General features: G+C 45.6%; 1 protein-coding gene across 1 annotated transcript; it reads left to right on the top strand.

Moving 5' to 3' along the window:
• Positions 1-1,311: 1,311 nt before the first annotated feature.
• On the top strand, positions 1,312-14,566 carry T265_11864 (hypothetical protein; the record flags this gene model as incomplete). Its single annotated transcript, XM_009178663.1, has 9 exons — positions 1,312-1,484; positions 8,305-8,404; positions 8,443-8,543; positions 8,583-8,726; positions 8,774-8,903; positions 8,948-9,006; positions 9,045-9,189; positions 13,227-13,351; positions 14,398-14,566. 9 exons carry the CDS (start codon positions 1,312-1,314, stop codon positions 14,564-14,566), a joined length of 1,146 nt encoding a protein of 381 aa, XP_009176927.1.
• Between the last annotated feature and the right edge of the window lie 830 nt (positions 14,567-15,396).

Raw genomic sequence — 15,396 nt, 5'->3', positions numbered from 1 at the left:
ACCTGTAGCTTTGCGAAAAAAGGCGAACAAACGCTTTGATATTGCCAAATGCAATATTACCTTTACTTCCACGCACAAAAGCGCTAACTAGAAACGTATCCAGTATTTCAAGGTTGCTCTGCTCGGAGAAGCTAAAATCTCACGGAGGAGGGAGAGTGCAGAACACTCGTTCAGGCGAAAAGATTCATTATCAGCTTTCGTCCAGGCCGCTTTGTTCTTTGTGTTTGTGTCCCCCAGAGCTTCAAACAAAGCGCCTTTTTTGTTTGGGACGTCCTGATCGAAACCGAACATTCACATTGGTATTTGCGATTCAGCATTGGGGGATTGGTTTCGGTTTTGGTAGCTTCCTTTTTAGCTACGGAATGCCTAGCACCCTTAACATGTTGGCAGGTGACGCAGACAAACGGGTCAGGTGAGTTGGCCAGTTGGCCTACCTGTAAATCCACGCATTTAGAGTACCACCAGGCCTTGAAGGTATGGCATCGGATACCAAATCTTGCATTCGACGGACACCCATTTTGCCCGCATCGATTGTGGTTCATCGGTGGCTACAATGAGCAGCCTGTATTGCTTTGGGTCATGATTGCGGTTGAGTAAACCGCAAGAACTGAATACAAACTGACAGAGGCTATCCCGTAAAGGTTATGGCAAGGTAAAAATAAACAAACGAAACGTGTGTGTGTTGTGAATGGATCTAATAGCAAAATAATTCTTTGACAAATTTGCACGAAGGGAAGGCGAAACCGCGTTCGAACTACCGCCGCTAGGTCCAGTTTGTACAATTTGACGTTTACAAGGTGACTACGTAAGCTTGACATTGCGAAACTCATCCACATGCATCAAAATGTCATTAATCAACTCTTTTACATGACATTTTCACGATAACCGACGCTCCAGTTAGCTTCGATGTAGAAAATTTCACGGCAGAGTGCAGAAAACCCTAGTTCAATACCCTGATTTCGCCACCCACTCAGCATTTAGCAAACACTCACCGGCGCGCCAGTTTGGCTCATTGTAAATGTTTATTTCTTCCCTCAGTGTGATTCGCAAACGTCCTCGAAATTATGCTCCCGTGCCGCGGTAACCCGACGAACCAGCTGCCAACAGAATTGTCCCTGAAACGTAAACCAAGCAATCATGCGAACTGACAAAATGAAACAAACGCGAAAACGATTATGTGTTGCAAACTAAATAGTGTGGTCAAAAAATAACAGTAAATTTTGAAACAGCAACCTTAAAACTATCAATGGAAAAATCAACATAATGCTGTGAAAAGGGGGGAATGGCCTATGAAAGTTATTACAGAAAAGCATGCAGCGTTTCAAGCGGTATGATATAAAATATCTGGTGAAAAATCGAATCCCGTGTAGGAAGGGAACTGTCAGAAATAAGAAGACTTCCGCCGCTCCAAATCCATCACACCTTGGCATTTTCTGGGAAATGTACGCTGAGGACAACACGCCGCTTCTCAATTTTATCATTAAGTAGGTTCCAGGTCTTCAAAGTGAGCCTAGTATTGGGTCTAAATGACGTAGATGATTAAGCTGAGGATTTTGCACTGAAAACACTGCACGTAATCGGGTTGGAAACCAACGATCATTGAAAAAATAATCTTACCCCGGTCTAGGTTCTCTATGGCGATTTCCTAGATTTCAGGTACAGAACTCAGAGTCATGACGTACGCGGGCTGGTAATGACAGAAAAGCCACTTGTGTGTCAGTTGCCACAAAAGTAATGTTCTGCATGCCTCCGTACTTGGTTCACGAATGCTTCAGGGGCCTGGCAAACAATACATGAAAGGCGGACTGTAGTGATGCAGTTATCTGCGGAAACACTTGTCGCTAAGACGCCCGTCAGCTCGGTAGCTGTGTTGAACCGTTGAACATCACTTGGCTTGTTCATGCCGCAAGATATACCCGTATCAAAAGAATGACTGATGAAGGGAAAGATCATTCGGGAATGGGCTACAGCTGTGTTCGCTCAAAATAACAGCAACGTTCATTTGAATGTTGGTGTTTGTCATCCCATCATGAAGCTCTTGGGGCAGCCGCAGCAAACCCGCTTTCATTCCAGAGGGCGTGTACGTCCCACTGGCCCTTTGTCGCATTGACGCGGGGTTTCCAAAACAATTCGTTGAGTCTTCATGAGAAGAAGAAATATCTCAGCCCCTCCAGCACAGTGGCTTAACCAGTCAACGTAAGGATCAGTCTTTGAGCCATCTGGCGAACAGCTGTTTTAAGATGTTCCAACGCGGCACTTGGTGGTTAGAGAAGTAGGCAGTTGGCACACAATATGGGTGTACGCGGAATATACGGATTGATCCCTAGGTAACTTGGAGTGGGTTTTCTCTTGCCGTGAACAGCTGTATTATGGAGTGGAGGGATTTCCGGGGACCCCGGTGGCGCCTCCCTTTTCAATCTTAAAGTAGTAATGATGGGACTTAGTGAAGCCGCCGATGGTGAGCAGTTGTATTGTATAGACAACTCAAGCATAGCAGGGACTTCCGGCCTGATTAATTATGAATCTTACGCACAGAGGTTTTACCCGTTGGATCGTGACCGCCCGACATGCTTTCCTCTATACGTTTGAAGCCAACCAGCCCGTACGAAGTAATTTTTGGGACATTGACGATTGCTCAAAAAATCTCGTTTACAATTTTGGTGCGCGTAAACACACCAGACGTAGAGGATACCACAGGACGACAAACCTAGCTCAGGCACAAGGCGGATAAGCCGTACGCACAGCCTCCCGCCAATAACCGCTGGAGGTAAGTTGATCGATGGTTTATATTCTGTGGGGACCCGTAGTGGGGTTTGTTCTTATTAAGTAAATGTATCGTGGTGTGTAGCCGGCTGGGATGACTGTCGTTTCTCATCACCAACGCGGTGGGGGTCTGAACGCAGACAACAACTAGTAGGCTGTGCCAAGGTGTCGGCTATATGGCCGGCGCATTACTGGTGGTTAGGTCCATGCTGCTTGGTAGTCAGTGAGGCCACCGACATGCCAATCATACGACTGCTTCGGAGATTTGATTGACCCTGGTCATTGCATAGGCGGTTAGGAGACGCCCGCCGAGTTGTCGTGCGCACTCACTAATTGATGATTTTCGTGGTTTCATTTGGCTATAATAATTCTGTCGGAAGGTACAACTCACGTTCCAACGTTAGAGGTGATGGACCGAAGCAATTCGTGGCCTGGGTGATAGTGCGTGGTTCTTGTTTCACTAATTCGCATGAGGTGGTGGGAGGATGGCTTAAATGCCGTGCCTTGAACGGGAGAAGGAATGCTGAGACTGCATAGGGTGATACGCACTCTTCAACGGGATGTGACGGCAGTCTTTTGGTTTACAATGGAACACAACACTTTGTGGTCGAACACAACCGGAGTACACCTGATGTCCCTCGAGAGGCATCACGCAGATCTGCATGATGGGGATAGGGCCAAAGACATCGAGTCTTAAGAGATCGTTTGGGTCCTTGGTGGTAAATCCTTGCAAGACGGCACGTGGAGAAGTAGTTCTGGTTATTTTTGCGCATTAGGGCATGGCCGTGTAATTTGTAGCCAATGTCACAAAAAACCTTTATCACGTCGATTTAATTACGCTGCGTGCGTCAGCATGGGTCTTTCACGTTCTCTTCTAAGGGCAGCAAACACAATCCAACATAAGTTCTATCTACCGAATTGCCTGCTCCCATGCCCCTGGAATTTTTCAGGCTAACAGAGGGACTGTTGGTCTGTTCGAAAGTTTATTCATTTGGAAGCCAAACTGAAGCAAATGAATGGTTGGTCCAAGTCAGGCGATCCATATCATGACAAATTACTGCTCCATACGGGGACTAGCTGCTTAGCAGAGGTTTGCACCAACAGCCGCTAATGGCTCGATGACCAGGTGGGGTAGGCTTGGGCGTGTGGCGTTTTTGTACCTTTATTTTACTTCCATTATAACACTAGGTATTTCATCAATTGCATAATCGTTTTTTGTTTGAATACGAGAAACTACAAAAAGCGCGCCCTTGTACAATTTCACATAATACAAGCGTGGTCACGTGCTTCGACTCTCTCTTCTGATTTCGCTCGCGCTTGCAGCGGTCATTCGCGAGTCTCATATACTAACTCTGTTACCCAAAACATTTCAGACTATCTTCGGAATCTATTATATGTGGAAACTGTTGAGAAGAAGACCTCTGGACCAACACTATTGGATTATTGTTTATTCGCTGACCTGGGCCAACGACGAACTATTTTAAAGAGAACAATTGTTAGTGAGTCTGTTCCATCTGACCTATTTATTTTTGTATACCCAACTTAGCGTAATTATTTTTATTACTTTGCCACACACTCCTGGTAAACTGACTTATTGGGTAGCCAGACCACTACAGGCGCAGGGCCTGTTGGTTGGCTGCTCAAATCCGGACGAGTTCGTCCGACCACCTTTAAACTTTTCCCGTTAGCACGATTCTTCATAGGACACTACTGCTTTTGCTGACGGTCATATACAGCAAAAAATAGGATTAACCAAGACGAAAAAAACTAAATCTGCCGAATGCGAAAAGACATGGATATGTATGCATATCCAGGACTGTAGTTGAGTTTGAATAGAGATTTCCGGTAACAAAAATCTCGAATTCCTACCGAGTTTTTATTCGAAGAAGTGATGTGGTTAATCAGAAAGACAGGTCGATGTGGGGCATTTTAAGTTGCGTGGATACGTGCTGCGATGTTAATTTTACTTATTCCCTTTATAGACGTTAATTGTACATATCTAAGCAGAGAAATAGAGATCTCCAAGAATAAATTTCTTAAAATTGTTTTGTGCTGTTTTATCGCTCACACCGGTAGTCCATCTTTCTTTAGTATATGCGCATTAACCGTTTAACTTTTTTCCCTGGTTTGTGCACAAGTGAGGTTTGAACGCGCGCGCTTCCGGGCCGGTGAACAACTAACCAATCAGAATGCGGGCTTGTGCATGAGATGTATGCCGTTCTGTTGGGGTCTGGAACAAGCTGCCCGGGAGATAAGGCTTGAAGTGCCGAAGAAATCGAACGAGGACCAGCATTTCCCATACAAAGTCAGGTTATTGTCCTTCCTGTATCTAGTCATCAGCCAGTGTAGCTCACAAAAGCCTCTTGGTCGTTTTGTTTTGATCGTACAGCTCCAGTGGCTGTGTCGTTGTTGCGTCTACCGAGGACAAGCGAGCGGTTTTTGATTAAGTTGTATCCGGAGACTAGAATTGGACTTTGATTTGTTCGTCAAGGCCTCAAAGGCTTCACGACACTTCCTCCCTGTGCGGGAACTTCCGTCTTCTGTTAATCTCAGAAGCGGTGTTGTTATCTCTGCGAAACGGGACACAAACTTACGTTGGTTTGAGGAAAGCTCAAGATTAGTACTTCCTCCAGACGTTCGTTAGCGGGAAGGAGTCGCGTCTTATTACTGAGTTGAGTTTGCGATATTTGGTACACAAACAAAGATTACCGTCCTTCATTTACTGGATTCACGAAACCCAAGACGAGTTTGACGGCTTTGGAAAATATTTATGCAACATGTTCTTAAGCAGTACATCCAGCTGAGGCTTGATGCACTAGTTAGTCGCCCTAGTGCATGCCAAAACGGGGGTGATCCGTATCAATCTCGCGCTTGACCATGTTGGTTCGGCTTAGTATCACCCACCGCTTGAAATTTGTCGACACCACTGAAGGTTTAGCTTATCCCTAACTGGAATGTCTGTTCGGTTACACATGGGTTTCATCATGGTCTTGCTGTTTGCCTAGTTATTGGCGTTCACTGAGTTGTGACTTCTGGACATCAATCAGATTGTGCGGGTTTTCACATTGGTTACTCCGGGTTTGTTCTCCTGGTCAGAAAACCCACCCTAGGATGGCAAGCCATATAGGCGATTGGTGATGATGAGCTTTTGCTCGAAGCTCGTAGATACAAATCGGATGGAGACGGGTACCACAGAAACAATACAGAAAACGGTGGCCATTGGTCGTCAAAACTGACTGTAAGTGGGCTCTGATGCTCTAGCCCTGATTAAATGTAACAGTACCGTTGATATGACTAAGCGTGGTGCATCTTTACCTCCCAATGCTTCTGCTCTTACATTATGAAGAAAACTTGACCGAACGGTTAGTGGTGAACGAAGAGATATTAACACTGAACTGCGTACCCATAGCACGATTGGGTACCCGATGTCGATTTCCAATTAGGCTCATTATTCCCACTTCATCGACCCCTCAGTCTTTAATCTGTCCGTGTCGACAAGTATGGAGTCCAGTAGGTAGGTTTCGGCGACTCGTATCGTAAAACCTGCTTCGGTGGTGGTGATCAGTTGATGGATTAATTATTTGGCAGCCTTGCAAGCCTATGCAGCTCGAACAGCACCAGCCAAGGTAGGCGGCGGCTTTCTAACAAATTGAGATTTGGCCCTTGGATTAGTGGGCTCTAGAGTGAAGGACCTGGTGTTTGAGGTTGGCAGACATATTGGGGAGCGCTCACACGGCCAACTCGCGCGAGTCCACAGAGTACATTTAAGCGTTCTGATAAGTCTTGCTTGTAGTACAAAATATTTCCAAGATTACAACAACAGGTACGAAGGAACCAAACAGCATACTTATGGCCTTCCATACTAGTTTATATCATCTGTTTGTGGTGAGTTGCATGCGATCAGTCTTCCGACTATCTTATCACTCAGGAAACCGAAGGTTACCTTTGGATGTTCATGATGTACGTCTATTAAGTGCATCTTCATCCGTTGTCCCCACAGTCCAAATTAATGCCCTGTGTGAAGCATGTTTGGCTGTCTGTCCAACAGCCTGTGTTCACACGTTGCGGCACGCACCGGTGAAGTCGAAGGTATTAGATAACGTCGACGCCGACAGGATACAATTGCACTACGATCATCTTTTGCCGTCGGGTAATTATCTCGTCTCTATCACCACTTGCAGTATATGTAAGAACGGGTGAAGTTGATGTGGTCTGAACATTTTACTTGGGCAGAGGACCGCAAGGAAGCCATGAACGAACTCACATTCTTCATCAGTAGTATCCGCCGTTACCTTCGTACCTCGACGTTAGACAGGCAACCAGTGCCAGCACTCACTGTTATGCCAGCTGGTGGTTTGCGATGGGTCTATACAAGTTCGCGCTTATTCGTTAGCATTTACATCGACTCCGATTTCATGCGCACAGCACTGCATTCGGCCTCGCAAAAAACCTGTCGCTCTTTACTATGCGCAGACGTCAAGCGGTTTGACCACTGTTGACCGGCAAGCTTGATTTGAACGCCACCCATTCATTAGTGTCCATGGTCATGACCGTGCACTGATGACATCCCCATAATTGGTGACGAGACGTTTGTAAGCAAGCTCATCAAATGCATCAACGTCCGCTTTATCTACAGTTACTCACTACATTGTTTTACGTCTGCGGAACTTGGCTACTTCGGGTGGAGGATATAGGAAATCTTCAACTCTTTGATCAGCGATATCTTAGGACTGTATCTCGAATCGGGTAGAATAGACAAGATCACAGTGCGTTGATCAGGTGGCGCAAAAAGCATTCAATGAGGGAATTCACCCAGCACAGTAGGCTAAGGCGTCTGGGTAGTGTGCTATGCACACCGAGTCCGTCTACCAAGAATTGTTTTCTCGCACCGCATTCGGATTTGCAAAATATGACTTGGCAGGAGGGAATAGCTGATGTTACACAATGTTTGGTTTGTGTTGGTGCTGTTTGCCTTCCAGGATGATATTAACGTAACGTTCTCTGTGCCTGGCTGACGGTAGTGATTGATGTGACTGCAGTCGCATTCATGCTGCCAGTTTCTATCCAGATTGTAGGACTGACTGTTGGAAGGGTAGACACTGATTATCACCTCTGCATTTCGCAGCTTTGTGGCGAAAAGCGGACAGGGTTTCGAAATAGGAAACTTTTTGAGCTTGCTCATAGACGGAAACTCACAAGCTGTTGCTGTGAGTGGTATCTTTAAATGAAGCATGTCTCCACCCCCATGTTGCTCCTGTGTGCATTGATTTGCGTTACACTCATTTTCTGTCTCGTGTTTTATCTGATTTACCTTGAACCCACTTGTGCACCTCACCTACGAGTGAGAATGGCTTTGAAACTTGTTCATTTATTCATGTATTTCATCTAGGTGTCCACAAACCATTCCTTAACGGCCGGAATTTTTATTTTGGTGAACTCACGTTGCTGTCGATTTTCGGATCAGTTGTTGGTCTTTGAGTCCGCCTAAAAACCACTCGTGCGCTGCTTCTGCACCATGATTTTTGTAATCTGCTAATTTAGGCTGATTCGTCTGGCGGTTCGGTTGTTACAAAGTCAGCTGTTTTTATTGCTAATGAGTGGTGATACTGGGTTTTCGGTAGATGGAAGCGTTATGGAAGGGGTAAGTTTTCCAATTCCATACCATTGGTTTCTCGTCAGGGTGGACAGATTCTACGAACTGCGGTCGCTTGTGCTGCAATCATTTGTCGACCTGTGCACGTGAACAACATCCGTGCAGGTCGTCCAAAGCCTGGACTAAGGTACGTCGACCACTGTCCCTAATAGCTGTTTTACCTCAGCAACCAACACTTAACTGGTATAATACTTTGTGCAGAAATCAGTGGTGGCGAGTTGTCCCATTGTCGTTTGGGTTCGACAGAGCTACAGTTCAAACCTCGCTCGGTCAGATGTGGGACGTATGAAGCAGATGCCAAAACAGCGGGGTATAGCTAGTCGAAGGCTGACCATTTTCTTCCTGTATACTCATTAGGTCGATATCCCTACTACTTCAGGTTGCCCTCCCAGTTTTGGCCTATGCTGGGTCTGGGTCTTCCAGTATCCTGCTGCTGAAAGGAGGCACGGACGCGCAATTCGCTCCGCCAATAGACTACATGTCCGAAGTAAACGAGAGTAGTTCTTATATTTTATCGCTTTGTCTACACAGATCACGCTCTATTTTCTGGAGAAAATGGGACTAGATTGCGAACTGGAGGTTATTCGTCGGTTAGTTATTTTTGTTTTATAACGCAACCTGTTTTCAGTGGATTCTACCCTCAGGGTGGTGGAGTCGTCAAGGCACAAGTACATCGCCTCAGTTCACCCCTCCTCCCAATCACAATGTTAGACCCAGGGCCTGTGGATCACGTGTCAGGCTACGCGTTCGTTGCCGGCCGTGTTCCTGTTAAGGTAGGTCACATTACTGCTTCCTCTTAAACAATAGCAGCTACTTGAATAGGTGTCCGCTCGTTCCTAAGAGTCAATCATGGCAGAAAAGCCAAAAAGGGTGGGGAGAGGGTAACCAGACAAAGAGCTACAAGCACCCGTACTAGTGGTACTCGTAATATGGAACGGCCCCGGGCAGAGTCGTTCCATCCTCTGTGACGAGAATGTGAAGATAACCGAAATGTTCATATTCATGTAAACAGTAATGCTGCCTTCCTTCAACAAGTGGTGATTCAGAAAAGACGACCTAGAACCCACTCACTCCGATCGCCAAACGGTTGGTTGTGACCACTGGCGCATTATTCAGTACTGTTGAAACACTTTTGAAACCAGAGTCTAGCACTACTCAGAACGAAGCTGTTGTTGTCAGCCACACTTTGAGGCAAACAGTTGTCTGTGAGCTCTCGGGCTAGGGATGTTTCCCACAACGAGCTGCGTCAGACTGTCAAGTCTTTTGCTCCGGGCAGGGCTCTGCAAGAAAACCCTGGCACCTGTTGTCTCGTGGATCACAATGTTGACTCGGGCGCTACGGACAGAAGCCGGAAACAAAACCATACCATTTCCGCTACTATGTTACCCAGAGTCTTGAATCCAAGGCTCAAAGTAGGATACCTCAAACAACCCTTTCTTGGAACTAGACACCTTGGAACTAACAACTTCCTATACAGCTCAGGAGCAATGTTTACTTACTCTATCATTTCCAACCTAATTTACTGCCCTTTCCAATACAGATAAATGTACACTTCTAACACCAGGAAATCTGTTCAACGAAGTGACGTCCAATGCTGGTACTGTTCGTTAATTAGGTTCAAAGACGATTCTTTTTTCTTCTCACAAATCGACATACACTATGTCTCCAAAATACCCATACTGGACCATACTTTGATAACACATCTGGACGTGACCAAAGACAGCTCAGTTTGTTCATTATTTAATCCCCGGGTCTCAGTTGATCGGAAGCAGTTCCTCGTGATCCCAGTGAGTATTGTGTTTGGCACGCGAGGTGAAAATGCCCTGCTGGACTGGATTCCTGTGACAGCCGATTGTGCAGCCAGACTGGCCGGATATGTCTGAATCCACAACCGACAACCTCGAACCCGAAGTCTGTCCGTTATCTCTGTATACTTTCAAACAAACTGCAGGAGTGACATTGTTGAAGCTGCTTTTCATGAAGAAACTTCTGGTCTCCCGTTGATCGTAGGTTCACGAAAATCACTATTCTAGCTGATGGTTCGAATGCCCATTGGTCAGCTATCTACATGAATGAGAGCCGCATCGGTAACAGATTTGGTACAGATGCTCTTTGAACCAACAACGATGGTCGCTTCCTACAAATGTGCACTGTCTACTTATTGTCATTTAGTGCTATGATCTTGTGTCTGCAAGATTCTATCAGCAAATTAGTCTATCAGCAGCAGCTGTTCCGGTAAATTACGAACGCGAAACAAATCGGTCGACCAATTGGGGACTGGCTCGGAATCCGCGATGTTATGGTTTCGGTATTTGCTTATGTGGGTTTCAAACGGAGACCACCGGAACGACATTGCACTTCAGTGGTAAGATCTCTGAAACAGTGTCCGACCAGCAATCTCAAGACTGACGGGATGAAGTGATGGTTAAGAAAAACCTAAAGAATGGATAATGTTACGAAAATTGGGAAGGGTCAACCTACCCGCTATGTTTAACTCAGAAAACTGCCAAAAAGTTCGTTTCAGGTCTAACCAATTGCTTCGCTGGTTAGAACGCTTAGAATGATTGAGTTGGCCTGAGCTACCCAACATAGCGATCAACGCAACACCGGCTTCACAACAGGATGTGAATTCCTCGGTACCAACGGAAAACAAAGCCAGAAAGGAACTCAAGCTTCCGAAGCGAGATAAAGCCTCCGGCTCCAACTTTCTTTTCCCTCTCTTGTGTCAGGACGGAAAGGAAGCACTAGTTCAATCTGAAAAACTCACGCGAAGCATCCGAATAGGAAGGAATTTCCGGATGACTGACATATCCAAAGATCATAAACCTCAATGGTGGGTCACTGGGGTGTCAGTGTAGTTGTCGCTCCTAAGCTATCCACGGACATAACCATATGCACGCTTGATAACATTCGCGAGAGACAGATTTATGAAAACCCAGCAGGGCGTCGCCCGCGTCGTGGGTGAATTGACCACATTTTTACCTCACGACAACTTGAACACCGCTACACGTATACAAGGCTAACAGTTGTCTTATAGCTAAAAGCAACGTTCGATTTTGTCAATCACGCTTATTTATATCGATGTCTCTGCTGCTGGTTCTTCTAACCGCGCTTATCCAAAAGAGAATGCTTCTGAAATTCATGAATATTTCCCCTTCCCCATGTTGCTTAAGGCCTGAGCATGCCAAACTGTATGGGAAGTTCATCGAGAGCTTCCTTATGGAAAGCGATGCCCAACAAATGTGTTTAATTTCTCCACCTCCGTTTAGCTTCATCACTGATGAGACAAGGAGGCAAACAATAGAGGTTTACGAACACAAGCGTCCAAATCTTTGCTGATACAAAGTCGTTATCGCCTACAAAGAAAAGTAAAGCACAAGCGCTGGTAAATATATTGGCTACCATACCGCTGTCCGACATGTGCTTCACGTTTTAAAATGCAAAGCCGCACTTCGAAATTTTCAGTCTTTGAACTCACCTGGCTTCTCAGGACGGCTACCGGATTTGGATGATATTGAGCGCTCCTTAATGAGATGATTAGAAAGTGAGTGCCTTAGTCACGATACCACCAAATGTGGGGCCTCTGTCATTTACTACGGCCGCCGAATTGTCACCCCTTTCTCTGGATGGTGCAAACGACGACATTTAAAAATTACAGAAGAGTGTGAGGGAGACTACGAGAGATTTGCGTACCGCCGATGCAGTCCGCCCCTCGGAATAGGTTTAATGTAACCCCCACGAGCATTGTTAAAAACGTTGCTGGACCCAGCTGCTGAGTTATTACAATGGGCTTTGTCCAACCTATCAGAGTTAGTGTTAAGTTGTACCCCAGAATGAGTGTTACATTAGCATCCTATCTTCTCTTTTTTCTTTCTACCGGTTGTAATGTGGGTAATCCTGAGTATCAATATTGATATTCTCGCGGTTACTGTTAATGACTGTGATGACAGAATGGGGATAAGGAAAGGACGAGCGATAGACATTGGTGATGATGACTGTGACGGTTACGAATTCTCTATGGAGTTCGTAAAAGGTTGGTGACATCTTCATTATTGCTGCTTAGAATCAGGTTTCTCAAGAATAATGAATCGTGAGCTTATTCGAATTCATGTACGTACTAGTTAGTGTGTACGCTCCATTCGGTTCGGTAGTCACTTGTTGTTAGGGTTGAAGATGAACATTGAATGGGAACACATGCCAGCTGATGCTCGCCGCACCTACTAAACGAGACACGATCGTTCCCATTTTTGAAGCTCAGTCCCCAGCAATTGATTTATCTAGGCTGTTTGCTGACAGCGTGACAAAATATAACTAGTTTAGTTGCGCCACTTGGCTACTGGTTCCCAAACTCGGCGAACAAAGAAGTAAGTATATCGTTTACTTTTTTCAGGAACGAGGAGTCCAGGTTTTAGCCATGCCGTGAAGTAAGACTTAGTGCGCTTTCAAAAGCTGTTGTGAATAGCACACTTCTCGGCGAAATTACGTCAAAGATAGTCCCAAAATACATGTTCTATTTATCTATTTTTGTGCATTGACTGAAGATTCAATCATTATCCTGTGGATTGACAGTGCCACTCCATAAGGGTCTCAGTCGTCAAGTGTATATGCCAAGTCACAACGACGTTTACTGCGCTGTGGGATTATTTCCCAGGGGAAATAATAGACATTTTTTCACTTTATGCTGAGAACTAGTATGCCTCTACTTGCCGACGACACCAGTTTCGTGCCTCGGACGGATGCGGGGCCTCTGCTCCGAGCACGTCCCACTCGTTGGAAGTGAAGTTAACATCACTACTCTTTCATTCGGCAGGTCGCCCACGAAATGGAGCGCGAATGTGTACGTTGTTGTTCACAGTCGTTTCCCTCTTGTCCTGTGAAGATCCGTGTCTTCCGGGAAGACGATAACCACTGTACCGGAAACGTGTCCACCTTTTTGTGAGTTACTTCACTTTGGTGCACTTCCCACTTTATGGTGTACTCGTGTTTGTTGCCTCTTCTTCTATGGTGATGCTCATCGAACATAGTATAGGTCGTTTGTATAGGGCCACAAAACTTCGATCCAATCTAGACAACCGTAATTTTTGTTAGGTAACAGTAACCTGAATAGCTACTTTCAAGCGCGGCGTCACAACTCCCGTATGTATGGCCTGTCTTCATCATCTACGGTGTTTACATAATTTGCTCAATGTGAAGCACCGGAGACGGTCAAAATGTTCTGTCATTCATCTTGCTTGGACTGCAAATGAAGACAAGAAGGACAAAGAAGAACCTGTGAACTATGGATTATTTCACTTAGGATTCAGGCATCATGATTATCTGACTGGAGACCGAAATATAACGACTGTTTGTGGCTAGGGACCCCAGAGCGATTCCCAGTAGCGCTTTTATCTACTGCAGTACTCGTTTGGACCGTTAATTACCGCGCGCTTTCTCCTCTATGCATCGAAGTTCCACATAATTATGCTTTTATCAGATACGAACTATCGTTGGAAATACATATGAATATGTGATGTGTGTGTGTGTGTGATCGAAGACGCCTTTGATCACCACTATGGGAGCTCCATAGTAAGTTGTGCTGTATGAAGTGCATGATGATGTTAGAGCAATATAAACTGGTGATTCAACTGCTATTCTTATGAAGTCTGATAAGAACATGTCCGTGTTGATTCAGAAGTTGCATTCATCAATAGCCTTAGAGTATGACAAGGTGTTCTGTCTTTTCATCCCACTAAGGGCAAACTCGTATCTCAGTTGCCGTAGCAGACCCCAACTACATCCACTTTATCCTCTGGGTCGAAACTGCTTGCCCATTCGTCGTCTTGTATTTTAGGCGAATTAGAACGTGAAATGTAATTACTAGAAGAAATGTTGTCGTATTGGAGTATTGTCTTAAGGTATAATGGAATACCTCTCAGTAGCATAATGCTCGTTTATTGCTGTTTTTTGCCCAAAGTTCTTGTTTAAAAAAATATTTTTTCTAGGTTTATTGTTCATACGAAAAATGGCAGTCGACTGGCTGTGTCTGGTTTGGGCAATCCACGTGGTCCGCATCATACAAAGCTTGTCCAAGATGCGATAGCCAGGCTGACAACGCTTGTTCACTTGCGTGCGTGTTGTGATGACAATATGCAAGACCAGGTGAGTGGTTGATTTTGGAAGCACTTGGCGGTCCGTAGACGTTAACTGTCTCAGCTGTAAGGCGCAACGTTCTGGTTAATAAACGAATATTTTCGTGTGCATCTGCACATCAAGTGGCTGCACGGGGGGTGAACGACAAAATAACTTAGTAGACAAAGAACCAACTTGTGGGCGCCTACCCGCCATAGGTGTTCATGAATCTGAGCCCGATTAACCCGGCGCGTTGTGGATTTACCTTTGGAGAGAGCTATGTTCGATCCTCCATTGGTGTCTTGATATCAGCTACTGGTCCCCGCGTTGATAAGTTGTAGTCCTTGTGTTCCATCAAGAAAGACGAGGAATTTACTTTTGGATCAGCGGGTGCGTATGATTTATTAAGACCCCAAACGTCTCTAAGCAGTCGTATTCTACGCTGACCGCTGACCGTTGTAGGATGGGTCGGCACTCTGATTCCACGTTCTATTCCAGAAACGGATCCTGCATGCCACGTTGAGACCGGAACTCTCCCTATCGAACCCGGCAGCGCCGAAGCATGTATTCGGTTCCCCTTCTTTACGGCTGCGCTGCCCTGGGTGTTCTAAAGATGCCCGTGCAGGTGTGCACTGGAAATTCCACTAAATTACCATTCGTAAAAACGTATGTCGCCACACATGTTGCAGCTTTTAACTTGGAGGTCCAGGAGAGTGTTCGTCATGCCTCTAATCATCGACAAACTTGGTATGAGAGGCTCTGCGAGTATCGCACGCACGCCCCCAGTATCGCTCAGGGGGTCTTAGTGACACAGATCGCTGCGGGGCGAGATAGTTCAGTGGAACTCATCTAGAGCCCACAGGTGAATTAGA

The sequence above is a fragment of the Opisthorchis viverrini genome (genome assembly GCF_000715545.1).
Source record: "Opisthorchis viverrini unplaced genomic scaffold opera_v5_618, whole genome shotgun sequence".
Lineage (NCBI taxonomy): Eukaryota > Metazoa > Platyhelminthes > Trematoda > Opisthorchiida > Opisthorchiidae > Opisthorchis > Opisthorchis viverrini.
The sequence above is the reverse complement of the archived record's forward strand: the minus strand, read 5'-3'. Positions and strand labels throughout refer to the sequence as shown.